Source organism: Scophthalmus maximus, chromosome 21, assembly GCF_022379125.1.
Source record: "Scophthalmus maximus strain ysfricsl-2021 chromosome 21, ASM2237912v1, whole genome shotgun sequence".
Lineage (NCBI taxonomy): Eukaryota > Metazoa > Chordata > Actinopteri > Pleuronectiformes > Scophthalmidae > Scophthalmus > Scophthalmus maximus.
The window spans coordinates 2,020,243-2,047,742 of record NC_061535.1 but is presented as its reverse complement, the minus strand read 5'-3'; the positions used below and the strand labels follow the sequence as shown (position 1 = coordinate 2,047,742).

The following is a 27,500-nucleotide window of genomic DNA, read 5'->3' as shown; positions in this document are numbered from 1 at the left end:
CGCTGAAAGCATCGCGGTGGAATCCTCCTCGGAGTGTTAACGCCTCTGATCTGGCTTTTTTTGACAGTCGCCAAGAGTGAAGGAGGGATCGCAGAATTCAGAGGTGAGTCCCGAAAAAAAAAAAAAATCATTCTACAATCAAGTTCACACCTTTAACACTGAGGTAACAGTTTGACACAGTTTTTAGTAAATCCTTTTAAACTTGAAGTCTTAATTTGTTCTGAACACGTCAAAGTGTGAAATGGTTTGTCGGCCCGAGTGTGCTGGTCTTGCCTTGAACATGGGGTTCACCGTGGCACTAGAGCAGTCCATGGGATTGAATGTGCATTAGCTGTTTTGCAGGTTTTTGAAATGATTAGTCCCAAGGACCATGACTGTTTCTTTAGGTAAAGATCAAATACAGAAGCCATTTCAAATCTTATTTTTGTCTTAAGAGTGAACTTGAGTAACTCTGCCTTCTGAGTTACTTGAGACAGAATGCCACGGTCTGTACATCTACAAATACAAAATCACAAACCTGCATTATATATGCATATATTAAATAATCAAGAAGGGGGAGATCTCAACAGAATCCCCATTTCTTTTATTTAACAAGTTGCATTTCGAGCTGTGGAGTCGTTTGTGTCCTTTGAGCGCGGATGTGAACGCACGGGTGACATTTGATGAAACTTCTCCTCAAGGTTTTCCAGACTCCCGAGCCCTCAAGTAATCAACTCCAGCCGACGGCCGCTGGTCAGGCAGAACTACCTCAGGCTGCAGGCGCGGTTCCACTGCAGCCCACACCAGTCAACACTCAACCCGCTGCCCAGGCTGCATCTCCCACACCAGGCGTCCCCGCTGCTGCCGCCACCGCTGCTCCCCCACAGGTCAGTCTGACCTCGCTTAAAGCCTGATTTCACTCGATACGATACGTCTCTAAGGCTGCAAATGTGTCAGCCACTGTTTCTTTTACTTGTATAACTTCCTTATAATTTTTTTAAAGCTTTCACTTGACTTGATGTCATTGTTTTTGTCTGTGTTTTGACAGGCTCCAGCAGCTTCAGCAGATGTTAAGGCTCCCATTAGTTTGGTATTGAGGTTAAGGTACGTTCATATTCGATCACATAATAAATCAGTTAATAAAGAGGTTGTTTGATTTGTCCGGCTAGGTTTCACCGTGCATGTTTAGTTTTTTTAAAAGATAAATGACCTGAATTAATATAGCTCCTATTTTGTCTCATGAACCACTCGGTGTGCTTCATACTAAAGGTTACATTTAGCCATTCATACATCTCATGTGCTACACATGCAGCGCTGCACGTGCAAACACCGACGGTATATGTATATTGCAATTTCCTTTAAATTGGAAAAAAAGTCTTGTACCAGCCAATGCATGATTGAGTTAACTCCTGCGATCTGGTTTCCTGTTTATTTCATCCCTTCAGAAATTCAAAGAAGGAGCTAAACGACATCCGCTTTGAATTCATGCCAGGGAGAGGTAAGTGGACTTTTTTGTTTGATCAGTAAAGGTTAAATATCAATATTCATCAGCTCCGAGAGGAGAACAGCTCTGTTTGTTTTATCAGGAGGACGGTCCTCCGTTTTCTGTTTCCGTGAGAGAACCTAGCAATCTGCATCTGGCACCCGATTATGTTGTTGAATTTATTAAGCCCCGGTGACACCGTGTTAATATTTGTTTTGTAACACTGTTCTGTTTCCGTCCTTGTGTCAGACACAGCAGATGGTGTGTCCCAGGAGCTGGTGTCAGCAGGCCTGGTGGACGGGAGGGACTTAGTAATAGGTTAGTGATTAAAAAACACGTGTTTTCTTTCTCCCAATATTCACCTGAGGGTTAGAAGTTATGAAAAGTTGTTGTCACAGCGTAATACACACTTCCTTCGTCTCCCTCGGGGCCTCAGGCACAAACCACTCATACAAACAGATTTGTTCCTCAGCGACGCATATGACTGATCAATGAAAGCAAACTTCATCATACTCCAAAAAAATTCTTCTGTTCTATTTTTAAATGTAGTAAGGCAAGAAATTCAATATTCATAATTTTCTGTTTTTCATTTCAGTTGCTGCGAATTTGCAGAAAATAGTCGATGAGCCTCAATCCAATAAGAACGTCACTTTCAAACTGGTGAGTGTAACATTTCAAGTCACCTCGGACGAAAAGCTTACAACCTTTGAAGTTGCTTTTAGGCAATCATTATTACTAATTAGAGTTATTGTAATTGGATTATAGTTAAGTTACTGGTGAACTGACTTTATTTGGACAACAATAATGACTCTTTAGAAAACAGCTGACTGCATTCAAATAAAAAATGTTTCACTTTGACACACAAGAACAAAACAAATATCACGTGTCACTGCTCAAATATTTGTAATTGTTTCCTACCGTTTCCACAGGCTTCTGGGATTGAGGGATCCGAAATACCCGATGACGTCAAACTGATGGGCTTTGCTCAGCTCAGCATTAGTTAAACTGTCGTTCTACCTGGAACCATGACTTGCCTAAAAAATGTGAAAATTAAAAAAAAAAAACTAGTTAAATGCATTTTTTTTTCCTTTCTATGGCTGTAAAGAAACCACTACTGCCAAAGAAAACAGTACCGTTTTATCACCCATAGGATTATACAATGCTGACTCATTGAATTCGATGGTCGGCCGAAGTGTCAGAGCAAACAGAATGAGAATAACTCAAAGAAAGAAAAAAAAAACGTTTACAGTGTATACATAGAAGGATGCAAGTACCCACAACAGTTTTCATTTCCCACCTGGGTCTCCCTCATGGTTATTTTCTCTCTTTAATATGTGACGCATTTGCACAAACTGAACTAACACCCTTAAATCTTGAGAAGTGTAACAATGCCTTAAAATATCCATCAGAACTACTGAATGCACGCTTTCGGGGAGGTTCCCATTTACCGTATGGAGCATTGTGTTGTCTGAAATGTAAACATGTGGTTCCAGGTGCAGATGTCAAACTTTTTACTCTTTTTGGGAGGGGGGGGGTTGAATCTGCAGCTTACCAAAAGCAAATTTGAGTTAAACATTTTGTATGCAATATGAAATGTGCTGATGTGTACAATTTGGCACAGATTTAATGCCAAATCACTTTTTCCAGAAAGAAAGATGTGAGTACCACCAACAGTAAGTTAAAGGATAACTTTTATTCTTACTGTCAACAAATAGTTAGACTTCCCTAATGTGACCTTTGGCTCCAAGTCCATTCGTTTGGGATTTACATTTTAAATAGCTTCATTAATAATAATGATAAGAAAAATAACGATACTAATTTTCTGTAAGCGATTTTAAACCAATACACACTTTGCAAAAAAATCTGCAAATATTTCCTCACGGTCCGCCAGCTGTCGGCTCTGTGTGTGCGTATTTCCCCCTGTTAAATTAGTAAATTTATCTTTTTTGCCGTTGCATAGCGATCATCAGACCTCAGAATTGCTGTGGAACGAATTTGAAAAAGCCTGCTTTTTTTTTATTGGCTTCTTGTGAATATGAATATTCAATGAAAATTGTCAAGTAAAAATGTTTGACAGCATCTGAAACCATGAGCGAACGATCAGAGGTGCCTGTGTGCATAAATTTCTGTTTGGAATCAGTTTCTCAAATTCTTAAAAACAAAAGAATACAAAAAATAAAGACTCTAGTGCATATTTGTTGATGTGGATGAAGAATATGTACTGGATTGAACCTCAAGTCTGTAAATAATGACATTTGGCATTGATTTGTTTTTTTTATACTGGCTGTTTCACTCTTGGCCTTGTTTTCTGTCCTGTGACACAATTTGTGAGTTTAAGCGCCGCATGAAGGAAGACAAACGACAATGCTGCAAATTTGGCTTTGACTTACCTCATTTTTGCAGGACAAAGAAAACGATCACTCACTGTATGTCATGTATGGCATTTATTTACCTTTTATTCATTCGAGGGGAAGAACAAAAAAATTTCAGCTTTTCAAGTTTTGTCTTTGGAAAGTTAGAATTTATTTTGCTGTGGAGCCACAGTTGTCCGCTTCATACTGGTCCACCCTAACATTTTTTTCCCAAATTTTCCAAAAGTGGAGTCTGTTTACAGTAGCTATTTCAACCCACATCTCAAGCGATAAAATTGCTTCAACACTTGTGAAGCATTTTTTATATATATACATATATATATGTATGTATATATATACATATAATTAAGAATTTACATCCTCCGGCTTTGAAAAGCTCACCTATGATTGTAAACTTGAACGATCCAAAATGTAACCTTGATTCAGATGAAGGAGCACAGACGCTACGTCCTTTCAGCCACTATCAGGATGTCTGTTTTGTGCATCAATGACATGGTTTGATGATGAATGTGGGTTCTACCCACCGATGGCAGTGGCAGGCTCGTGTAAATCTCTGCTCTGTTGTCTCGGATATGAAATGCCAGCAAGGTTTTACTGTTTAATCTGTTGATGTGAGAATACCGTTACCCTCCAGATGTCAAATTGAATGACATTTTTTTGTTGCTTGCAGATAAAATGTTAAGAGGAAATCTTTGAATTTTGACTTTTAACAATGTAAAAAATTTACGCCAGCCTTAAATTGAAAATGACCACGTGTATTTTTTTTTTCCTTTTGTCGACACAACGTGAAGGTTTTGATTCAGATTTTCCCGGTGTCTTTGAAATGTAGTTCTTGTTACACATGGAGATTCGTGAAATAAAGATTCACGGGTGTGTCGACCCCGTCGTCTCCTTGCGCGCGCCGGGGGGGGGGGGGACAAAGTCGACGACCCCCGATCTTTATTCTTTAAGTTTCTAAAACTGTGCAGTATTCAGTGCCATTCTCCTGGTCCAGTCTGTAGCTGACGGCAGACGAGGACAGGACACGTGTGTGTGAGCCCTGAGAGGAGTGTGTGAGTGTGCGTGTTGTACATCTAATGGCTCCGTTCTCATCCTTTCTCTCCAACAGTCTCTACTGTCCTGCTTTACATGTAGTGTGTCAAAAACTGGAGCTAGTGAACAGATGATCGACAAAAACAAACCAACAAAAAACAACCTCTCCAGGCAATAACTCATCAAGGCTGTAAACCACATGAATTCCCCATCTCTTTTCAGTTTTTCCATTCTTTACTTTGCTCTATTTTTGATCGTTTTGGAGTTCAAAGCATGTTTCTCTTGATTATTTTCAATCAATAAAGAATGAGCATATCAGCCTCTTAGCCCTCAATGATTGTTTTTAAATGCACACCATTTTCTGTGACTTAAACAAGTTCTTCCCGTTTATTAATAACTCTTTATAAAATGGAAACTGACTCTAGAGCAACTTAAGATGATTTGTCATTTCGCCCTCGACCTATGCATTTCCTCGCGGTTTCATTCTTTCAGAAAAGATGTGTTTCCTGTGTTGTAATTCTTACTTTACTGCCGTTTCAAACTCCAGCATTTGTTCCTCTGCTGGACTGTAGTTGTTTTTATTGGGGGGTTTTTTTACAACCCTTCCAGCAACTGTTTCTGAACAGTTGCTGAATCGCAAGCCTTTGTCAGTCTGAGTTCTTGTCTGTGCTGTACTGACTTTACTGTCATGAAAGGTGGTCTCTCATAGCTAAAGTACTTTTCCCACTTCAAGGTTCGCTCGTAGCCAAGTACGGATCAAATGTAAAGCAATGTATATATATATATACATTGCTTTACATTTGATTTTTTATATATATTTATATATATATATATTGATTGATTGCAATAATGCCTTTTCATAATGATGTCAATTATACCAGATGATGATATTTTTTCTCAAATTAAAGTGGCAATAAGTGATTTTAAAGCAAAACACTTTTTGTAAAAATCAGCGAATACTTCCTCTCCGTCCGTTAGCTGTCTGTTCTATGTGCACGGCGGGGGGAAAAATCTGGGTTTTCGGCTCAGCCTAGGCTCCATAAATCCAAAACAAAACAAATGGTGCGGACGGCACCAAACAACACTGCGAGAGCAGTTTGTCACTTTTTTTTTTTTCACCTAACCCTCGACTGATCAGCTCCAACATGTAATCATCTGGACATACCGTCACAAGTAGTTGTCCCACCAAGTTTCATACACACACTTAGATGCAGTCTACTCCAAGAGGGCTCTCGGGCTAGCTGGTACGGTGGCCCTGAAGTTCAAATTTTGTATCTCTAAAATGGAAGACAACGTCACAATATTTCAGAAAACAAGATCTTACAACCCAGTGAAGGTAGTTTGTTCTGATTTGATGTTCACAACTTCACTCTTGTCACTCAATTTGGTTGGGAAAGGTGAGCTTCTTTCTTTTGTGTCCACCTCTAGGCCTTTATTCTGCTATAACAGTTACTAATAATCAGGTTTTTCTTTTTTATTAATAAAATGAGAAACAGATTCACTCTTATGATAAACATTGGGCTCAGACTTCACAGACAGGTCTCGTGTTAATACTGTGTCTGTGAGCAACTTGGCAGATCAAGCACTGTGGTTGATGGTTTAAACTGTCACTGCAGGATGAGACTCGCGTTGAAGCTAGATGTTCCTCTGTCCCACGCTGCACTCTGGAGACACAACGATACCAACATGAGCAACTTTGGGCAGATCCTGAAGGAGATTGGGGAGTTTGGTTTATTTCGGAAATGTTTAGTCGCTGCATTATTCCTCCCCAGCATTTTTGTTGCATTCGACGTGATGGGTCAGGTGTTTACAGGCATGAACTTCTCACATCCCTGTAACACTGACTGGATCACGCGCCGAGGACCCAACCTGACAGATAAAAGACGGAGAAATCTCACCATCCCTTCCGACCTCAGACGGAGAGTATGAGAGCTGTCATGTTCACACCTGTGGATTTAGAAATTATTGAAGCATATGGGATTAACGCAACAACAGGAAGCATGAATAGATCAGATTACGAGGCACCTTTGGGTGCCTCCAGCATTGTGACAGGTAAGAAAAACTCATTCACACCATATATTGTATTGAATTTCCATCTTCTCCTTGTCTTTCATGGCTCTGTTTTCAATCACCTACATGCCCCTTTGTGTCATCTGCAGCCTTCTCAGCCCTCTGCATCCCTGCACATCCCCGATTTCTTGCCCGAGAGGAGGAAAAAAGAACAAATTGAATACAAATTGTCATTTAGATGTCTTTTCAGTGTCTCCTCGAAGTTGTCTAGTGTATGGGAGGCATAAGTTGTGGTGAATCCAAGATATTTAACCTCTTTGGGGTGTGGGCACTAAAGACTGTCGTTGAAGCTGTTATAACGAGGTTTGCTAGAGTCTTTGGAGTCCCCCACAGGTGTTGTGGTCACAGAAGGTGGAGTAGTTTTGAACTCCTGTCTCCTGGGAAGAGATGCAAAAATACAGAGTCCAGAATGTCGAGCTGCTCTTTCTGATATCCTACCAAGTTCTTAAAGCATTTACCTTCTGACTAATACACTGACAAAGATTTACAAATCTTGCAATAATTCTGAGGGGGAGGAAATCAAACTGAGGGGATACCCGTTCTTAATAGTGAGAGTCACTCAGTTCACGTTTGTCAAAGCAGGGTCTCAGAGATTTGTCCTTCTTGTCCATGAGGAGATGAAGATGGACAAATTATGCCGGTAGCCAGGGGGTCTTTATGTGCTTGTTGATCACCTCCAACATCGGGCTCGACAGGGAGTAAATGCGCCCCTTCGAAGGTGAAAAGCCTGGGAGGAGGTCAATGGCACAGTCATAGGGTCGATGCAGGAGTAAGATCTGTGGTATGGTTAGGGCTTCAGTAAAGGAGACAGCTGAAAAAACGAATTCCTGATCTCCTATCCCTTTCAGCAGTAGCCCACTAATGAGCTATAGCAGTGAGGCTGGTAGTGATGGAGGCTACTCTGGATTGCTCAGTGAACCCCTTCCACTGTTCTCTGCACATGACCTGAGAGCCCAAGAACACAATGCTCTAATGTATAGATCTGAAATGCCAGCAAGGCAACAGGTTCTCCGATGATACAGCCACTGTTGGTCGTGCATCACAGGAGAATGGTCTGGAATACAGGGAGGTCATCACCAACTTTGTTGACTGATGTGAACTGATTCACCTGCACATCAATACCAGTAAAACATAAGGAGATGGTGATAGACTTCCGCAGGAAGGTGACTCAGACTTCCCCGGTTAACATTTAGGGTTTGGACATCGAAGTTGTGGGGGTTTACAAATGCCTGGGTGTTCACCTTAACAGAAAACTGGACTGGACTCATAACACATTGGCTAGAGTCGACTCCATATCTGAGAAGATTGAGTGCTACCACAGGTCATTCTTCCCAACAGCTGTCAGACTGTACAACAACATCATGTAATGTAGCACTGTGCTGATGTTTTCTCATTACAACATCACAATTACTTGCACTACCTGTGTATGTCCACCTCACCTGTGCAATTTTTCTCAATACTGTGCAATATATACATAGGGTTGTGCATGTGTATACATGTACATATCTGATGCACAACATATGTATGTATATCTGTATGTATATACATATATATACATATTTATTACTTGTTTTTTTAATTCACATCCATACAGCAATTTACCCTAATAGTCATATTTTTATCCAATCCAAGCCACTGCATATTTTAAGACTTCTTTTTCATAAAGCAATTACTTGCAGTCTTTTGTAAAGTTCTTTTTTTGCTTTTATTGTACATTTTTTTTGCTATATTTTATCACCTACCCCTTCCAGGAGGCCTGATGACTCTTGCTGCTGATGTAACAAGTGAAAGTCCCCGTTGTGGGCTTATTAAAGTCTTATCTTATCTTAAGGTTTAAGGGTTTAATTTGGCAACCTTTAAAAAGATAAACAGTATAGATAATGGATGTTCTGGTTGATGCTATTTATAAAATCGATTATACAATGAAAACCAGTCACCTACATACGGTATACTGAACAGATTCCAGAGAAACTTTAGTTTTACTTTTTCTACAGTATGGTCTTCACCTTCGTCCTGGGCTTTCTGTTGCTGGATTATTCCTTCAAGTTTATCATTCTCACTATCTTTCAGCATGATTGGAGCTCTCTTTTTACAACCCTTTCATCCTTTTCAAAAGTTGTTCAATCCTGATTGGTGCACAGAACTAGAAGATATCACAAACCTTTCTCAATCTGCCTTCGGTGGGGTCAACTCCTAGAGGGCTTTCAGCTAGTGAAATGCCCGACGTGTACATTTGAAATTGACAAAATTGAAAAAAACAGTCACAACATCTCAGGCAACCAGATCTTACAAACCAGTAAAGGTAGTTCGTTCTGATTTGATGTTCACAACTTCACCCTTATAACTCAAAAGTTAGGTGAGTTCAGCTCGTTTTTTGGGCCTTTATTCTGCAGTTATGGAGGGAGGAACGTTGAGATAGTCATCTGATTGGATCAAACATTATTATCATTAAATTAGTAGCACTTTTTAATGACATAATATATCGTATAAGAGCTTCAACATTATTTGTATACAGAAATCCATCTGTTCATGTAATGTGATTGCGCAAAGTGCTGTCCTCTACTTCCAACAACACTTTGACCTCTTCCACTCTCATGGGCTCACACTTTTTTGCTGAGCACAAAGATGATGGGCCCAGGGCACTGATCTGGACAGCTGTACAAAAGCTGGACTTCAGCCTGAAGGATCCTAACATGTCACATTTTGATACTGTTTGTTAGCAACTCGGCAGATCATAAAAGTCCTGTGATTGTTAGTTCAAACATTAACTAGCAGGATGAGACTCACGTTGACTATTGGTGGTTGGACGTTGCTTTAAGCTAGATGTTCCTCTGTCCCACGCTGCACTCTGAGGACACACAGATACCAACATGAGCAACTTTGGGCAGATCCTGAAGGAGATTGGGGAGTTTGGTTCATTTCAGAAACGTTTAGTTGCTGTATTATGCATTCCCAGCATTTTTGTTGCATTTGATGTGATGGGTCAGGTGTTTACAGGCATGAACTTCCCACATCACTGTAACACTGACTGGATCTTGAACCAAGGACCCAACCTGACAGATGAGAGACAGAGAAATCTCACCATCCCTGTGAACGCAGATGGAAAGTATAAGAGCTGTGAAATGTTCACACCTGTGGATTTGGATTTGGAAATTATTGAAGCATATGGAATTAACACAACAACAGGATGCATAAATGGATCAGATTACGTGGCACCCAAAGGTGCCTCCAGCATTGTGACAGAGGTAAGAAACACTTGTTTACACTCCAGAACAGTAGTGCTGGGCAAAAATAGGCAAACATTTCTTTTTGTACCATAAATTCAAGAATGAAATGGTATTTGTTGGAAAGTTAATATCTGAAATAAAATTGATTTTATTACTGAATAATACAAATATTATAGATAATAGTTGTGTTTCATATCTATATTTCTCTGTCTTTGTCTTTTACTTGCTTATTTGCAATTACATTATTAGCATTCAGTGATGGCACCTCACATTTATAAGTACAAACTAGAAAATAAATGTTATAGAAACACTGAAAACTGTAACTGTAAGAAACACAATTAAAAACATCTCAACATAAAACACTAGACAATTTAACTCACCAACTATATTTACAACTAATTGTTATGATAGGGTAAATAAAAATTTGATTTATACCCACTAAACAGGAACAAAACCAATTTCTCAGCCCAACTCTGAAGCAGCTGACAAGATTTCAAAGCTGAAAAACTGTGAAGCTTGAGATAGCAGGAGATGACGGAGTCACCACCAATGTTAAGGTCCAGGTTTTTAACTCACCTTTTAACTATTTTCTTTTTCCTTCCTCTTTACAGTTCGACCTGGTCTGTGACAGGAGCAGTTTCATTGAGGTATCACAGTCCATCTACATGGCCGGCCTTCTGGTTGGAGCGTTGGTGTTGGGGCAGATGGCTGACAGGTGTGGACCACTGTTCTCATGCAACTGTGTATTAGAAAAGGATTAATAAGTAGTTTTATAAGTAAAGTTTTATAAGTAGTATAAGTGTATAACAGTTCTCTTCTCTTCGTAGGTTTGGTCGACGCTTTGTGGTCCTCCTTTCACTACTTCAGCTACTGCTGTGTGATGTCGCTGCTGCCTTCTCACCCAACATCTATGTTTACATCGTTCTCAAATTCTTAGGTGGCATCTCAATTTCTGGCATTCTTACTAATGTATTTGTCATAGGTAAGTGCAATGTTCACAACTGAAACTTAGTGCCACAATATTTCATCAAAATGACTGCTGTCCATGACTACAATTTCTGGTACTGTTACTGTTTGGTGCCAAAGTCAAACATTTTTGGCATTAATCCACTGATTGATCTGCTGCTGCTGAAACTGAACACTTAAAGTTAAGTATGTATGGGGAGAGTGTCATTTTGCTGGTGTGCAAATAGCAGTATTTGCTGTGACAAACTGCGTCTTAATGCGCAGAGCATATATGTATTTTATTGTGTTTCCATGCAATCTGTTGGCCCCCCCTGCGACCCTTCATGGATAAGCGGTTTTGATAATGAATGGAAGGATGTGATTTCTTTCTTATCTGTTCTTTTGCTCCAAAGGTGGAGAATGGAGTGATTCTTCTAAGTTTGCTCTCTGCACCATTATTTGCCACTCTACTTTCCCTCTTGGACTGATGATGATGTCTGGTATTGCCTATTTGATCCGTAACTGGAGGATCCTGCAGCTGGTCCTCTTCACTCCTATGGTCCTTGTCCTGGGAATCTTTTACTGGTCAGCAGCATCACATGCCACATTCAGTCCTAGTTTTCTAAGATTATTGTCACAAAAAATAAAAGTGTATATTTTAGTTTGTGATCATATTTCATCTAGGATTCTTCCAGAGTCAGCTCGCTGGCTCATCACCCAGGGCAAGAAGAAGGAAGCAATAAAGGAAATCTGCAGGGCAGCTAAGGTGAATGGGAGGAAGGTGCCAGGAGACTTATTAGATAGGGTGAGCAGCCTCTAGAACAATAAAGCACAATAAAACTCTGAAGTTAATATACACTAACTTGAAAATATACCAACATTGTTTAGCTGGAGGTTGTGGGAGCATCAAATAGAGGAACCATGTTGGACATCTTCAGGATATCTTATCTGAGGAAACGTGCTCTTGTAATGAGCTTTGTCTGGTGAGAATTTATGTCAACCACAGCCAGCTTTTTGTTCTACACCAATATCTCTGCGGTGGCACTGAAGACATGTCTCCCACGTAATAGGTTTGGAACAAGTCTGATGTACTACGGTCTGAGCCTGAATGTTGGCAATTTTGGTCTGGATATCTACCTCACGCAGTTCATCTTTGGTGTAGTGGAGATTCCTGCACGTCTGGGCTCTTTACCACTCATGCAGCACTTTGGGAGGAGAATATGTCAAGTAGGGGTGCTAGTTTTGGGAGGTTCTGCTTGTCTCGGGATACTTGCTATTCCAAAAGGTGAGATGATACAAGATGACTGATGTTTTCTTTTAAACGGACAAATGCTACTTTTATGAAAACATTTCATGTCAAGCAGGGATTTACCTTGTTGCCCTTGAAACCTAAAACATGTTTTGTATTCTTACAACACATACATTAGTCTAAAATGTGTTTTTGTCTGATTTACCATTTTTCCTTTAGATCTTCCTGTAGTGGTTACAGTCATTGCTGTTTTAGGAAAATTTTCCGCAACTGCTTCTTTCTCCATCGTCTATGTTTATACTGCGGAACTATACCCTACCGTTATAAGGTAAGGTAGGTCATTTCCCAGAGTTACAATGTGTTATTATATAGCCAACAAATCCTCCAACTCATATGATGAACTTGAATGTGGCAAAAACGACCAATGCCGACCATTTCCTAAAATAGCACCTCTACCGGTGACAGGCGGTACACAACAAAGACCCTCCCCCCTTCAGAGCATCGTGGGCTTTAAACGCATGGTTAATGAACTATGAAATGTAAGGGTGAGGGTGAGCGTGATATGCCAAGGAATTAGCACGATTCCTTTTCAAAGTATAAGGATGTTGACGGACTTACCTGGTCAGGCGCTGACCTCGACTGGCCGTGTACATAATTACCGCTACAGGTCTGTGATCTTTAAAACGACCTCATACGTCGTAATATGCTGTTTCAAAAACGACACGTTCGTCGCATGAGTTGGAGGACTGCCTCTCCACTTTTGTACTTGAGGTTTGCTGATGAGACCCATTATCTATACTTGTGCTGTAGGCAGAATGGTTTAGGTCTGAACTCCATGTGTGCTCGTGTGGCGGGCATCCTCGCTCCCCTGGTCAGACTCCTGGACGTCTACCATTACACCATCCCCATGTTGATATATGGCATCATCCCCATTGCTGCAGGAGGTTTCTGTTTACTACTGCCTGAAACCTGCAATGTTGAACTCCAGGACCACACTGAACTCAGGTAAGTCGATGAACCATTTCACAACATTCACATAAGAGTGCTTCTTTTCTGAGAAGAAAATCAAAGCACATGTTTGTACTAATCTTCCTATTTTTTAATTTCAGAGAACCTGAGAATGGGGCTGCTGAGAATGTATCTGTATCAGGACCGAGCACAAAAATGTAATTTATTTTGGCAAAATGTTTTTACAGTCTTTCATATCAGCAGAAGTAGTGTGCTTCCTCTCAACTGATATGATGGTAAAAGTAATGCATTAGTACGCAGTTAAACAGAATACAAAACCTTTCGAGAATCACATTTACATATTATATTTCTATGTTTCTATTTGTTTAACTTTTGTTTTAACTTTCCCTTGAAACTCAGTTTAAGTATTGCTGAAGTTATAGACTGATAACTGGAGTTAGTATTTATGTAGCATTTATTTTTGTGCAGTATATTTGCAAGTACTCGTGTTAATTGTGTTAATCTTTTTTCTGTTTTTTGTTAATAGATAAAGAAATTATGTTTTAGCTTCAGTCATTTCTTTTCACTATTACAGAAGATACATCTTGAATTTTATATATGTGTATCACATATACACTCATGCATTTCAAGTGTCATAATCTCAAAAAACACCTTGAAGATTCTTCATAAAAGTTATTTTTGTTCTCTATTTCATACAGTATGAGAACTTTTCCCGTAAAACTCTTGTAATGTCCTGTGTTATATGAATTACTAAGATGAATCACAAGCTACATTATGAATACTTAAACTGCAGGTGCGGTCAAGTGAACTGTTGAAGCCTTTCAGCACAGATTATAGAAAAAGTGAATAGAGGAATCATAATGACAAAAAGTATCCAACAAACTTAGCTGGATCACTAATAGAGAAAAAAATAATTAATCATTTTGTTTTACAAGCAAAAATGCTACAATATGATACAATTACAAATATAAATCACACAGTTATATGTAACAATACTGCCTACTTCAGAAAACCAGAGGGAGGGCCAGGAGGCCTTTCAGTCCGGGCCGAACAATCATACAGGTCAACTACATTTTTTTTTTTACAGGATTACACTGATGCCATTGTATAGTCACTTTACTTGAACACAAAACTCGTGTTGAACCGTGTGGAAAGATTTTTTATTGTCACAAAAAAACAGTTTACTTAATATTTGTTTACACTCACAATTTACTCTGTTTAATGAATGTGAGTTCCCGTCTATCACTTGAGGATTAGCTATTTGTACCAACAATGAGAGCTGTTATATCTCACAATAATGTTCATCGTACTACAGTACCTGTAGTTAAAATTATTTTAATTTGTAAGACAATCACATGTGTAAGCATCCGTCATACTTACACTGCACAGTTTCTTAAAATGATTAACCATGTAGCAAGTAAATTGTGGGATATGTGTCAACACAATGTTAATCATCAACATCACACAGATGAACACAAACACACACACACACACACACACACACACACACACAGCATCACATGGGGCCTCAAACACATCTTCAAGAAGATTTTTTTGTGTTGTCACAGTTACCATTTTATCAGCTGTGGGCAGAAAAGGAATGCAATTTATATCCCAGAAAAGCCTCTATAATGATCAATCATGAATATGACAATGTTCATATTCATTATAATAATAATAATAATTAATAGGGGTTAGATTTGTTTTGCCTGCTGGTACTCACATTTGCACTGTATGTTTATGCTTCAGATTCATCATGCACCACATCTGGAGTATTCCTCTGTAGCCACTGGTTCTTGTGTTGAGCATGTCCAAAGCCCTCGTCATAATTCCCTTTTCTTCTGAACAGTTGTTGGTAGTGAAATATGCAGTAGAATTCCCCGTGTAAAGGTGTGTAATTGTACATGCTACAAATAAACACAATATGTAAGGTTCAGAACAAAATTATTAGTAATCACATTTAGTTAGAGGTAAAGTGTATCTTATTAGAATCTAGATAGCATATTACTAGTGTTTACAGCTTTGTTGAATTATTATGTAGATTTCATTTTTCATTCTTTATGTAGTCCTTCAAATCTGAAAACATCTTGACAAGGGTTTGCAAAGCCTTTTCAATCTTGTCATAATACTAAACACACAGGTGGAACTAATGAGATTAAAGGTGCAACATGTTAAATTCCCAAAATAACAAAAATTGTCAACAGCATGTAAAGAATTCTGTCATGACTCGGCCCTACAGACTCTTGAACTCTTTAGTTCTTGTGGAATTATTCCCTTGATTTACTATTCCTTGTGTATCTGTTATATCAGTTTCTTGATCCCTTGTTCTTGGTTGCTGTTTCATTTTGTAGTAACTTTCCTTGTGTCTAGATTTCAGTTAAGTTACGTTTGTAATCGCCTGTTTGTTTCATCTTGTGTTTGTTGTTTCCTCTTTTATTTTGATGTAATGTTCCTAGTAACTCTGCACTTCCTGTTTCCCTGTCTCTTGTCTGTTCACACATTTCCTGTGTCTCCTGCACCTCTTCCTAATGTGTCTCACCTCCGTTCAATCTTCCCTTGTGTATTTAGTCTTTGAGATACAGTACCTACTGACGTTAGCATTCTAACCAGCTACTGTAGTCCCATCCCCTCCTGTCTTGTAATACCACTGTGTACCTCAAGAGGAAACAGATAAACAAGTAGTGCAGCACAGAGGGCAGAAGAGAAGAAGTGATTTTAAATAGAAACAGAAAAAGAGTAAATTTTTTGGTTGCTTTCCATTGCTGGGTTAGAACTCACAATATAGTAGTGAAAGCACATACTTTCATTTTGCACCTTTAACCTTCTGTTCCAGCATTTGATGCAATGCAGTGCAACAGTCAATGTTATTACTTACATCTGTGTTTGACAAGTGAAAATATCTCTTGTAAAAGTCGTAATGTTAGACTGCTATTTCTATCTCTTAAATTCTCTATTCAAAACATGGCTTCTGTCACATATAACCACCAATCAATTATTCTATTGAAACATTTTGAATGGATTTGAAAAACATTAATTCTATTCTAGCTATTACATTAATTCTATACTAGCTATTGGCCCAAATATAAAATAATGTTTCTAAGAATTGTGTTAATAAATAGGGCTGCATTAAATTTTACAACAGTAGACATTCTCTATGAATCAAGTGTGTCTATAACTTAAGGAAAGAGTGGAATTAAGTGGACGTTAGCTCCTAGCTTTGCTAAGGCTTGGTGTATTGTTCCCATTTTTAGCAATGTGGAAAAAAAGTGGAACGTGTCTTCTCAGGTCTTTATTGCAACTAAGAAGAAGCAGAATGTCCTGTTTAACTACAGCAAACCTGCACTCATGTGGCCTGATTGATGAGCAAAATCAAATGCTTGAAAACTTGAAATATAGTACTCGATACATATACAGATCTGCCAGTTGTATACATCAAGAGAAACACTTGACCATCCTTGCACAGAAGCCAAACAAAAATTGTAGTTCAAACACTGTTAATGCTCATTTTGAACAACAATAACTTAAATTTAAATAATATTATTAGTGTTGTGACTCTTTTATATACAATCCATTGATTGTACAGTAACGTATATATCATAAAAACAGAACAAGGAGATGTGTTATGTTATTTTTCAGTCAGGAAATGTTGAAAGACTCTTACATTTCTTTTAATGTTAAAGGGTGAAGGTAAAATTTACTTTATTTGTTTTTTATTGATTTGCCATATATTATATTATGTAACCATGATAATGCATAAAAGTTTTTAGCATGAAATATGGAATACTTGTTCTTTTCTAAGAAAAATTCACAGTTGATGCATATGAAGGTGGGTCAGCTTAGAATTAGAGCTAAGAAAAAGTTAAATATTGATAAATCATTGATTTTTCAGGAGATTTTCCGTTAGAATATTGTGATATCTCACCTCAACTTTTTCTTGCACTGTTTACAAACGAAGCAGGTTTTGTGAAAAATGTATTTGTCTGCAGTTATTTTCTCCATCGGATAAACCGGCTTCAGACAGCCAGAGCACATCTCTCGACACGTTGGTTGAAACTGATGATAAAAGGTAGATTTTTAGTTTGATTCAACAAAAGAAAATGTTATGACAACAATGAGAATTAATATCATCAAGACATGAAATCAAATCAAAATGGGAGTTTAATTTCAAATGTAGGTCAAAAAATACAAGCTAAAAATGAATCCTCAAACACCATAAAACACAATGGCAACCTCTCATAAATTAATAAACAAGCTGAATGTTTCCAACATAATTAATATCTTAGCTAATGAAAGTTATTTACATGACAACTTTGTCATAACAAATGTGAGAAACATTGCCCAAACTTAGCTACACAGAGACTACCTGCACAATAGCTGGAAGTGATTAAGCCTTGTGATTGATTGGTAGACGAACTTCTGGGTATGTTGTGACCTGATATGTCGTCGGACTGACCACTGCCTGACCTGTGGATAATGTCATGGTTTCTGGCTGTGTAGTGACGACAGTGGACGTTTTGGATGAGTAGAACCGTTTACCAAATGTTTCACTCTGCTCATAGTTCTCCGAGACTGTTTTGGTTCCTATGATACTATTCCCCTCATGGTCAGTCTGCACCTCGAGTACACTGAGCTCTTGCTTTGGGTTAAGTGGGCTGTAAGTGGGCTGTTTTTGACTTCCCTTTCTGTTTTGAGCAGGGCTGTTGCATATCAGGGTCTTTGTTGTGCAGAATTTCCCTTCTGTCTTTGGGCTCTGCTGACATTTCGCGCAGATTGTGGTCTCGGGTGGGACCACACTTGTTTTGTCTATTTTTCTAACTGACTGTATGGAGATGAAGGCAGGGGAAGATGGGGGACTCGGCCGTTGTTTTGCAGAGGCTACTTCTTTGCTTGCACCTTGCTCAACTAGGAGAGCTGTGTTTGTGGTAGGCCTCTCCTGTGCTTGCGGTGATTTAGTTCTGCTTGACCCAATGCTAATTTTGCTAATTCCAGAAGTTGGGGATCCTAGCATTGTCCCTAAGGACTCCTTGAACAGGCATGATAAACCAGCAATATCTGTGTCAGATTTTAGTGTGGAGACAGAATAAAGAGCTTTCTTTATGGTCTCCTCTATGTCTATTAGTCTGGCTAAGGTCTGCTCTTTTAAATTCATGATTTCCTCACTGGCTCTCTCAAGATCTCCAAATATATGTGCCATTGAGGACTTGTTTTGCAGGTCGTCCTTCAAAAGTGACTTCTCCTCTCTGTGTTCCACTTGAACCATTTCTTGTTTCTTTTTGTCGGAGCTGACAACCCAGCCAGGGACATTCTCATATACTCTCCTCAGAGACCCCACATCAACCTCACTTGTGTCCTGTTCAATTTCTTCAACTCGACTGAGAATACTCTGCAGTTCCTCCTGCTTTCGCAAGTTGTCAAAAATTTCCAAGGCTGCTGTAATGTTTCCTCTCATGATCTCATCCATGTGAACTGACAACCGCTGTCGGCGCTCATTCTCTGTCTCACTGCGTCCTCTCTTTTCCCTCATCTCAACTTTGCCTTCTTGATTTATTTCTCTCTCATGCTTGTCTTTACTGTCAGCAGTTTGTCCACTGTTCTTTGTGACAGTGTAAGATGGATCCGCTATAGCTTTTTGTGGTTTTGAATTATTATCTACAGATGTATCTTTTAGGTTTTTGGTGTCAGACTGGGCAATTTTTACTCTTTTTGGCTTCACAGGGGCATTCTTCACTGAAAATGCCTTTTTGCCTCCAAATTTTTGGCATGCTAAATTAAAATTGACAGGACTTTCATCTGTTTCATTCGTACTCTCTTTGACTGGGTTTCTTTCCTCGGGGGATTTCACTTCTTCTGCGGCTCTTATCTCTTCTGGTGGGCTGAAAGTATTCTTGTTAATGTTATCGAATGAGCATTGGTATTGATGTCTTATTTGAATTTTCTGAGACATTTGAATAGTTTCAACTTCATGATTTATAGAATTTGGACCTGCGTCTGAACCATTTATTTTGGATAGGTGTTTCACATGTTCATTCTTACATGAAACCAATGTTGGCTGTGGTTGAGCTACAGTTTCTTCTTGCGCTTGCATTTCAGGTCTTATAGTATTTCTTTGGGTTAACTCAGTATTTCTTGTGTCGCTCGATTTATTATCTCTTTGTTTCACTTTCAGGTGCTCTGGTTTGGGTGGGATGGCTGGTTTTGAACCAACAGGCCTTTTAGTTTTTTTCACTGAGACAGCACTTGTAGCTGTTTTATTCTTGGATTTGCTTTGGAGCTCTGCATTCACTGTAGTCACCTGTTCCTTGGAGACATCTTGTCTCAATTGAACTTGAGTTGATCTGTACTCAGTCACAGGTAAAATCTCCCCAATAATGGGTTTCTGGACAGTTGCCTTTTCCACATTTTGCAATCTGTCTTTGTGAGGTTTGGAAGAGTTTTTATATATCATAGCTGCTTTGAAATCTCCCCTTGTGATATTAATGTTGGCTCTCTCCAAGGAATCCAAGGCTTCTTGAACTTTACCCGGAAAAACAACTTCATGTTCTTCTTCGTGTGTTTCTGAACTATCAACAAAAGTTTCTAAGTGTTTCTGGACCACATCTGTGCCTTTTTGGCCATTCTTGCTGCTGGACTCAGTAGTTTGCACTTCTTTAGAGTTACTATCTTCATGGCACATCTCCACATTTGTGTGTTGGCGGTCTGTTTTGTGGACTGAAGTGAAGTGGGAGGCTGATAGAACTTCATTCCACCTTGATTCAGTGCCCACGTCTGTTTGTTGGTCCTCATTTTCTTGATGTAATTCAGCTTCTGTTCCTGAGTCTTTGACATCACCTGCTGTAACTGAGACCACGGCTGGTTTGGAAGATTCTTGAACAATACGTTTCTGTTTGTTTTGTGATGAGTGATACAAAGATTTGGCCTCAATTGTGGCCTGCTGAAGGCTATGGATTGCAGCTTGGAGGTCTGTGATTTCGTCATTGTCATCTACCACCTCAATTAATTGAGCTTGGTGGACACTATCATCATCCCGTGTCTCAAGATGTAGATAAGACCCCTGTGGTGCACCTGTGAAAGTACAAACTTCTTCTTGTGCTAGGCCACCACACTCCAAAACATTATCTTTTCTTTGTTCACAGTTAAATACGTCAACATTGCATTCTGTAGACGACTGGCTCTTTCCAAGTGGCACATGTTGTCCTGTAAATGCAGGAGAAATGGTAGTAGTTGGAGCACGATTCTTATTGATATTTTGCTTTCCTTGGTTTTGTCTTTGATCTACAGAGAACATGCCTTTCAGTCTTTTGACATCCACTGGGACCCACTCTGAATCCTCTGCCTGATCTCCTCTCTGTTCGCCATGAAGCTCTGTGCTTAGTTCAGCCACAGTCCGGTTCAGAGGTAGTTCTTTTTCCTGCACTGTTGGATCAGCCTGAAGAGTTTTCAAATATTCCAGATCCCCCTTTTCAATACAGCTCTTAAACAGTTTCACGTTCCCTTTTACTGTGACATTGGGCCTGATTGATCCAGTGCAGGCTTGGTCTTGAGAAGTTTCTAGAAGGCAGTTTATGGTTGATTCAACGATGCCTCTTCTAAGTCCTTGATTTTCTGTTCTACTGATATGAATTTCCTCTTTTTCTGGTTCGCCGTCCTCTGCAGCATGCCGTTGTGGAGCACTGTAACTTTTTACATCTTCCTCATCAAAATAATTGTAGAGGGAGTAAACAACGACTTCAGCACATTTGTTGGCTTCCTGCTGAATGATCACTCCTTTCCTCAGAGAGTTATCTTGATTGAGAATATCTTCAACAAGCTGAACTACATTGGCAGTTTTAAGCTCTGTGTCTTGGTTGCTAGTGAACTGATGTTGGTACACCGGTACATTCAACACTGTGGCCTCCATCCTTTCTTTCCTATCTTCCTTTAAGTATGTGATCTGAGGCTTTAGGTTTGCCCGTGGTAGCAACTGGACAATGAAATTTTGTGCGCCGCCTTCAGCCACATCATCGTATTTTATCTTAGGCCCAGTCTCTGATAATGTGAATTGAGCCTTTTTTGCTATCATTGTCTCATTAACCTCAATGATTAATCCATCTGAATGTATGGCATTAACACGATAAAGGATATTCAATGTTTCCTTGATGTTCTCCACCAATGTCTCAATTTCATCCTTGTTCTGGTGCCTAATTTGGTCGAATGGCATTGATTCGAACAGGTAGGCTCTGTTCTTAACATTAGATATCAGAAAGTCCTGAGCTGCACCATGGATTTGGGAATTTGATGCATGGGCATAGGAATTTTCTCTGCTTATGTTTGTTGAGATAAATGGGTTGTTTTCCAAAAGAGCTGAACTTGTTTTGATAATTTCCTCAAATCCCATTGCACCTGAAAGACTAGTAGGGTCATTGTCAAAGACCACTTTATCAGAATAAACTTCTTCATTACCAGAAAACTTAAGGTAAGTGCTTACACCAACAGTATGAACACAAGGCTCTTGTTTATGGGGCTGATCTATCAAATCAAGACGGTTGGTGCATACATTGCTTTTGTTTTCACTGTGTACATTCTCTTTGTTACACATTTCAAACTCATGTTTTTGTTTTTGGACTGGCCCTCTGTCATCCTCCAAAATAGAAACTTTCCCTTGGAACTTATTATCTGGATTTGGCCTGGATGTTTTCACAGACTGACTCTCAAATATTCTCCTGGAAGCCTGAACATCTATTCTTATCATCTCCTCCTCAAACTCTCTGTTATGCTCTGGAGTAGAACCAAGCGTTTTGTAATCCTGCACAATCCCTTTCACACTTTCACTACGTGCCCTCTCCTCCAGCTCCTCAAACACAGCTGGTGTTTTATTGACATCGCCCTCATCCACTTTTTCATCTGCCATGTGGATCTTGGGGGTGTAAGGAGATAGTTTGCTACTCAAGGCACAGTTCTCAAATATCAAGCGTCGTGAGAAGACCTCTCCTTCATATCCGGTTTCACCAGCTGTCACCCCAATCTCTGAGTTCAAAACCTCAGCAAGCTCATCATCCACAACTTCATCCAACATCTTCAGCTCTGGGTGAGTGTGCTTCAGGAGTCTTTTCAGCTCACATTTTTGCCGCTGCTGGTATAACTTTTCTTTGGAAAGTTGGGCCGGCATTGATTTTTGGGAATGTTCCCCAGAAATGTCTTCTGGTTCTGTCAGATGTTTGGCTAATGGAGGTGAAGGGAGGTCATCTTTCCTTTGTTGGAAGTCCATCTTAGGAGAGCAGAGTAATATACTCATAATTGATTCCTTTGTAACATACATGAGCTATCCAATGAAAAGCATGCCCCCAAGAGTGCACACATGCAACAAGAGCCAAATAATACCTTCCAAGTCATGCCAGTTGATTTGCTTTCCATACTCCAGGTGTCAGTGTGTTAGCTGAACTCCAAAGCAACCACCAAATGCAACCGCAAATGCAATGGTAAATTAGATTAAAATATGTTGAGTGAATGGCATCCAATAACTGTTTCTCCCCTGTCTCTCTCAAGGAATGCAATCAAATTTCCTGTTCTTGAGCTATTTAATGTAAAAGAGGTTTTGCGTTATTGTGAAAATGCAAATGCATTGTGTGCCCTCATGCAAAAATATACCTTACCTTGGTTATTTTAACTATTTTCCTGGATTCAGATGACTGATCTTGGCCCTACAGGAAAAAAATATTATTTCAGGTCCAGTTAACCTAAATAATCAATGTCATCTTAAAGAATTTGGGCCAGATCAGTATACTGTATAAAATGTAACCTTTAAATAAATATGTAGTTCCCTTCTTCTCTCATGCTGTAAAACATTTAGCTTCTCTATCTTGAGTAAAAGCATGTAGGTAGAGCAAATCTGCCCATTTAAAAAAAGTTTTTAAGACATAAAATGATTTTTAGGCAACACCAAGAATATTAACAATGTATACTTTGCTCTGAAAGAAAAGAAGAGCGCACATAATGAACAGACAAGTGTTTACCTGTTTTGAAGGGCTGTGTGTTGGTTCCTGAGGTGCCACCTTTGACAGGTACAGGGCAGACAACACTTTGACCGAGACACACAGTGTCTCCTTGGTTTGATTGAAGGAGCTGTCTCTGAAGTCAGCAACTGTCCTCCTCTTTTCATCTGCAAAGATATGAGACACAGCAGTTTCAATGTGTAAAATTGACAATGTTATCGTAAGACAGTTTTTTTTTCTTATTCTAGCCTTAACTGTAAACTTAACGCAGGGCTGTGGGTAAAGCAGGAGCAAACGGGCAGTTTTGTCTGTATAACTACACATTAAATGTCCAAATCCACAATATGGGACACTGAGAAGTTGCACATTACAACTTACATCATATCACACCCAATCTTAAACATCCCTCACATTTCCTGTATTTGAGGTGCACCGCAATAAATAGTTCCAGATCTAAATCAAGGAACAGAATATGCATGCTGTATACCTTATATAATTACCATTAATCATAAACATTCTCAACCATATAAGAGAGAAGAATAAGGATATCTACAAAATTAATCATGTCTTTAGTACATGGTGATAAGAAGATGTCATTAAATTTGTTGAATGGGATTCAGAGTGAAGTAAAAAAAAAAGAAAAGCTGTTGCTTTGTTTACTAGATGACATAAGTGGTCAAATAGACAGCTGCCTTGTGTCAAAGTAAAACACTGATAACTTTTGGAGACTGTCAAGACATCATATGACTGAGAGAATTTTAACCTTTTTAACGTGAAGCAGCTGATTTCTATGCCCACATCCATATCCCCAGACAGTGTGTTTGTTAATAATTCATTTTGTGTCACAAGTAGTCGCTCTTTCTTCGCTGATGTTTAACAGCTGCCATGTGGTTGAGTTATAAATGTACCACTTGTGGTGGAGCGGGACAGATACCTGACTCCACTGACACACACTGAGCGTTTAAAGGACAAACAAATCACTGTGGCTTCTGTTGACAAAGCCTAGAAAAGCTAGAGTAAACACATATCACCTCTTAAAATCGCCAATCTAGGAAAACACGGCAACACCAAGAACCGAGGTTTAAGACCCTGAACAAGCCGTATGACATGCAGATAAAACGGGCAAGGGTTAGGGTTCGTCAGCTGACAGACATTATTCTAAGGTTGCAGCATTCAGTGAAAATACAAACATGTACTCACAGAAAGTCAACTGCCTTCAATCCCCCTTGTCCTGTCTGTCTTCTCATTTCCTTAAAGTGTGTGGGAATGCATATTGGTCTAACTGATGTTGCTGCTGTGGGTTTGTCTGGTGACGCAGCCTCTGCCGCTCTCAGTCGCTCCCTCTCCCCTGTCTCATTCCTACCCCAGTGACAGCTGACCCTTTCACCCTCCTGCACTTATTCCCGACTTGTAGCATGCCGGCTATTTCCGTCCTGCTCTGGAGTGGCCTGCTAGGTCCACAGCAGCTCGAGTCACTCACGGCTTTTTGCAAAGTCACTGTGCGGATGAGATTCATCTCCATTTCAACCCCTCCCCTTCGTTCACACCGTCCACAGCTCTGACCCGAGTCACAGGTCTAAGAGACACGCAGCTTTCCAGGGAATGTTTACAAGAGAACTTGTTTGTGTTTTTTGTTGAAAATGGCTTCAATTTTCTATAATTAGCACCGAATTCTATATTTATTTAAAGGAAATTAAAGACATGGAACATTTTTATTCTCTTGTATTTGTGTTACTACGTCAGTCTAATATCCTTTTCATCTGAGAGGTTTGTTGTCATCGGACGTATTTCTGAATATTTTTTTTTGCCTTATCACGGCCCGAAGGGCATGATGCTAGTTACAGTTCCCACACCGTGATGATGTTTTTTTTTTCCATCTAGGATGTTATTAAAGTTAGTAAAATTGTACTCACCAGCTTGAAAGGCTGTAATTCCTTCAAAATCAACGCCCCCTATTGTTTTTCTCCTCACTTTTCGGGTCTGATCCACAACCTTGACAGAGAAATAACAAATTGTCCATTGGTACTAAGCAGATGTGTATCTTTCCATATGACAACATGCATTCTTGATCCTAACTTTGGAAGTTACATAATGGATTTGATAGAAAGACATGATGGTTTCAAGAATACAGTAAATGACCGATGTTTTCTGATGTCAAAGTTCTAGTCTGATCAGTGATAGAAATAGAAAATTCTTCAAACTTGGCCCAAAGTTGCACCTTTAGGCTAGTAATTGGATCTACCTTGCGAGTCGCACGATCCTCTTTTGCGTCAGTGTTAGCGTCACTAACTGGTGCATCTGCAGGAATTTTTGGTTTCTGCTCCCCCGAAGACCTCTTCAGGGGAACAGAAGATATTATGCCATTCATCACGGGCATAATATCTTCTGCCTTGTGAGGTGACGTGAAATTGGCAGCCCTGAAACCGCTCCTCAGCTCGTTTTGAGCGGAGGCCTTTGACTCAAACCGAGCCTTCAGGGCCCCTATGGAGCCGGCACTGTTTTGAAGGCTCCCCATCGACCTGCTGCGTGTTAAACCGGGTGTGGCTTGGGACCGTTCCTGTTCCCTCTCGTCATTTCTCCTCGTCAGAGATGCCAGAGGAGTCTCTTCACCCTCCAGCAGAGATGGTGTTATCTGTCAATCACATATACACATACATGTTTGCAAGCGGCTGCATTGATTTTTTTTCCTACGCTTTGTTTGTGAAATGTGTAAACAGCTAAAGAAGGAGCTTACCTCTTTTAACACTTGCTTTGGCTTAGCTTCACCATTATTTACCGACTTTGCTTGAGTTGATACACTCACTTCCACTGTAGTTTGATACCTGGTATTCACACAAAAGCCACGTCAATAGTCTGCTAACAATCTGAGTGTAGAAGGTTATGTTGAGGGTGTGGTTCGATGTGGTTACAGATTAGATAAGAGTGAGACAGATGATGTTTCTTTCACCGAGAGACTAGTTGGGACACAGATACTTTCTTGTCCCGCAGTCCTGCCGCTGTCCCGTTCGGCTTGTCACATGCCAGGGGGACGCTCCTCAGTGACTGGGTGCGCCTCAGGTTGCTCTTCCATTCCATGACAAGTCACGCAGCAGCGGCTCACAGATGGTAAAGTAAACTATATCGCCTAGTAAACATGACGGACAATCAATGACATTATCTCCGTTCCTGTGATACATTAGATCAGCAGGCTCTGGGTGCCATATTCTGTTGACTCTTTAAGCCCAGCAATGAATTTACTCTCACCATTGCCAATAGTGAGCGTTTTATGTACTGAAGCAAAATATTTCCCCATTAACTCATGGAAATGGTAGGTTATACCATCAATCATGCAGAGCCTGGAATTAATGAGATATATAGCAATGTATAATGATTTGGAAGACATACACATACAATTTACCAGCAAAGCAAAAGAGTGTGTTAACCTCTAAATCTATAAATAATTCATATTTTGGGTAAGCGATTAAAAAGAAGAAGGTTTTGAATGGAATCCTCACCTCACAGATGTCAGTCGGTGTCTATCAGATGCCAGCCCGACGGATCACAAGACCTGCACACGGTTTGAGCAAAGTCCTTTTTCTTCCTCATTGCCACAGACCGTGTAAAGTGACCTGTCAAAATGTCGAGAGTAGCATACAACAGGATGTGAATTCTCCAATACGCTGCTCTGAAAGCACAGACTGTATCTGCTGCTTTCATGGGAAATATTGATGCTAATGTTGTCAATTCATAAAACATTTATCCACCAATCCACCGATTTAACTTTTATGTCAAGCATTGTTTGTTGCCTATGGTGTGTTTTGGCTCTTTGAGTCCCTTAAGTTTCAGGGAGATGCCCCAGTGTTTGATGTCAGGTTAAACCTCCAAAGCTCAGATTTAATTACTTGATCTTTGAGCAGCAACAAACAGTGCATTAGGAAAAAGATTAGATTAACTTCACTGATCCTGAGGGTAAGTTGGGTCATTACAGCCGCAAAGAGTTGGGACGTGGACAGAGAACAACACAAAGGACATCTTGAAAATGAAAGATTCATGAAAGCACACTGTTCTGTTGCTCCGAGAGCGTTTGGTTTGGGCGAGGTTACTGAATAACTAACGGGAGGCTACAGATTTATGCATTTACGATGCTGTACGGAAACACGTGAGCACAAAACACTGCCTGTCCGTAATCATTTTACAGTGTAGATGTTCAAAGTGTGCTTTGCTGTA

At 39.7% G+C, this 27,500-nt stretch overlaps 3 protein-coding genes across 8 annotated transcripts in view; 2 read left to right on the top strand and 1 right to left on the bottom strand.

The window, feature by feature from the left end:
* oxsr1b (oxidative stress responsive kinase 1b) overlaps window positions 1-5,184 on the top strand; it is a 39,096-nt gene extending 33,912 nt beyond the window's left edge. For both annotated transcript variants that reach the window (XM_035619237.2, XM_035619238.2), the window contains exons 12-18: window positions 68-103; window positions 681-866; window positions 1,028-1,083; window positions 1,425-1,477; window positions 1,712-1,780; window positions 2,058-2,122; window positions 2,392-5,184. In XM_035619237.2, coding sequence (XP_035475130.1) covers window positions 68-103; window positions 681-866; window positions 1,028-1,083; window positions 1,425-1,477; window positions 1,712-1,780; window positions 2,058-2,122; window positions 2,392-2,466 — 540 coding nt within the window. In that variant the 3' untranslated portion in view covers window positions 2,467-5,184. The remainder of the gene's footprint in view (window positions 1-67; window positions 104-680; window positions 867-1,027; window positions 1,084-1,424; window positions 1,478-1,711; window positions 1,781-2,057; window positions 2,123-2,391) is intronic.
* Window positions 5,185-9,322: 4,138 nt separating this feature from the next.
* On the top strand, window positions 9,323-13,871 carry slc22a13b (solute carrier family 22 member 13b). Its single transcript, XM_035619318.2, has 10 exons — window positions 9,323-10,181; window positions 10,775-10,878; window positions 10,991-11,145; window positions 11,522-11,693; window positions 11,793-11,913; window positions 11,997-12,091; window positions 12,179-12,393; window positions 12,577-12,685; window positions 13,168-13,362; window positions 13,467-13,871. Exons 1-10 carry the CDS (start codon window positions 9,807-9,809, stop codon window positions 13,525-13,527), a joined length of 1,602 nt encoding a protein of 533 aa, XP_035475211.1. The 5' UTR covers window positions 9,323-9,806; the 3' UTR covers window positions 13,528-13,871.
* Window positions 13,872-14,467: 596 nt separating this feature from the next.
* On the bottom strand, window positions 14,468-27,277 carry LOC118291235 (xin actin-binding repeat-containing protein 1). 5 transcript variants are annotated; one of them, XM_035619315.2, is made up of 10 exons: window positions 26,789-26,920; window positions 26,242-26,418; window positions 26,029-26,116; window positions 25,537-25,926; window positions 25,208-25,286; window positions 23,316-23,461; window positions 22,956-23,003; window positions 17,249-17,379; window positions 15,050-15,233; window positions 14,468-14,909 (listed from the first exon to the last, which is right to left on the bottom strand). In XM_035619315.2, the coding sequence occupies exons 2-9, from the start codon at window positions 26,367-26,369 to the stop codon at window positions 15,065-15,067; spliced, it is 1,179 nt and encodes a 392-aa protein (XP_035475208.2). In that variant the 5' UTR covers window positions 26,370-26,418; window positions 26,789-26,920; the 3' UTR covers window positions 14,468-14,909; window positions 15,050-15,064. The 5 variants fall into 5 exon arrangements, with proteins under 5 accessions (XP_035475208.2, XP_035475209.2, XP_035475203.2 ...); XM_035619316.2 differs by lacking the exon at window positions 22,956-23,003; XM_035619310.2 differs by lacking the exons at window positions 14,468-14,909; window positions 15,050-15,233; window positions 17,249-17,379 and adding an exon at window positions 17,467-22,570 and having other exon boundaries at window positions 26,789-27,277.
* Between the last annotated feature and the right edge of the window lie 223 nt (window positions 27,278-27,500).

Bases quoted from the DNA above. Each gene is read 5' to 3' on its own strand.
- slc22a13b (XM_035619318.2), top strand. From the start codon at position 9,807: ATGAGCAACTTTGGGCAGATCCTGAAGGAGATTGGGGAGTTTGGTTCA. The intron at 11,146-11,521 runs GTAAGTGCAATG...TTTGCTCCAAAG, and splicing joins TACTAATGTATTTGTCATAG to GTGGAGAATGGAGTGATTCT. The intron at 12,394-12,576 runs GTGAGATGATAC...TTTTTCCTTTAG, and splicing joins GATACTTGCTATTCCAAAAG to ATCTTCCTGTAGTGGTTACA.
- LOC118291235 (XM_035619310.2), bottom strand. From the start codon at position 26,369: ATGGAATGGAAGAGCAACCTGAGGCGCACCCAGTCACTGAGGAGCGTC. The intron at 25,927-26,028 runs GTAAGCTCCTTC...TGTGATTGACAG, and splicing joins CAAAGCAAGTGTTAAAAGAG to ATAACACCATCTCTGCTGGA. The intron at 25,287-25,536 runs GTAGATCCAATT...TTCTCTGTCAAG, and splicing joins AGGATCGTGCGACTCGCAAG to GTTGTGGATCAGACCCGAAA.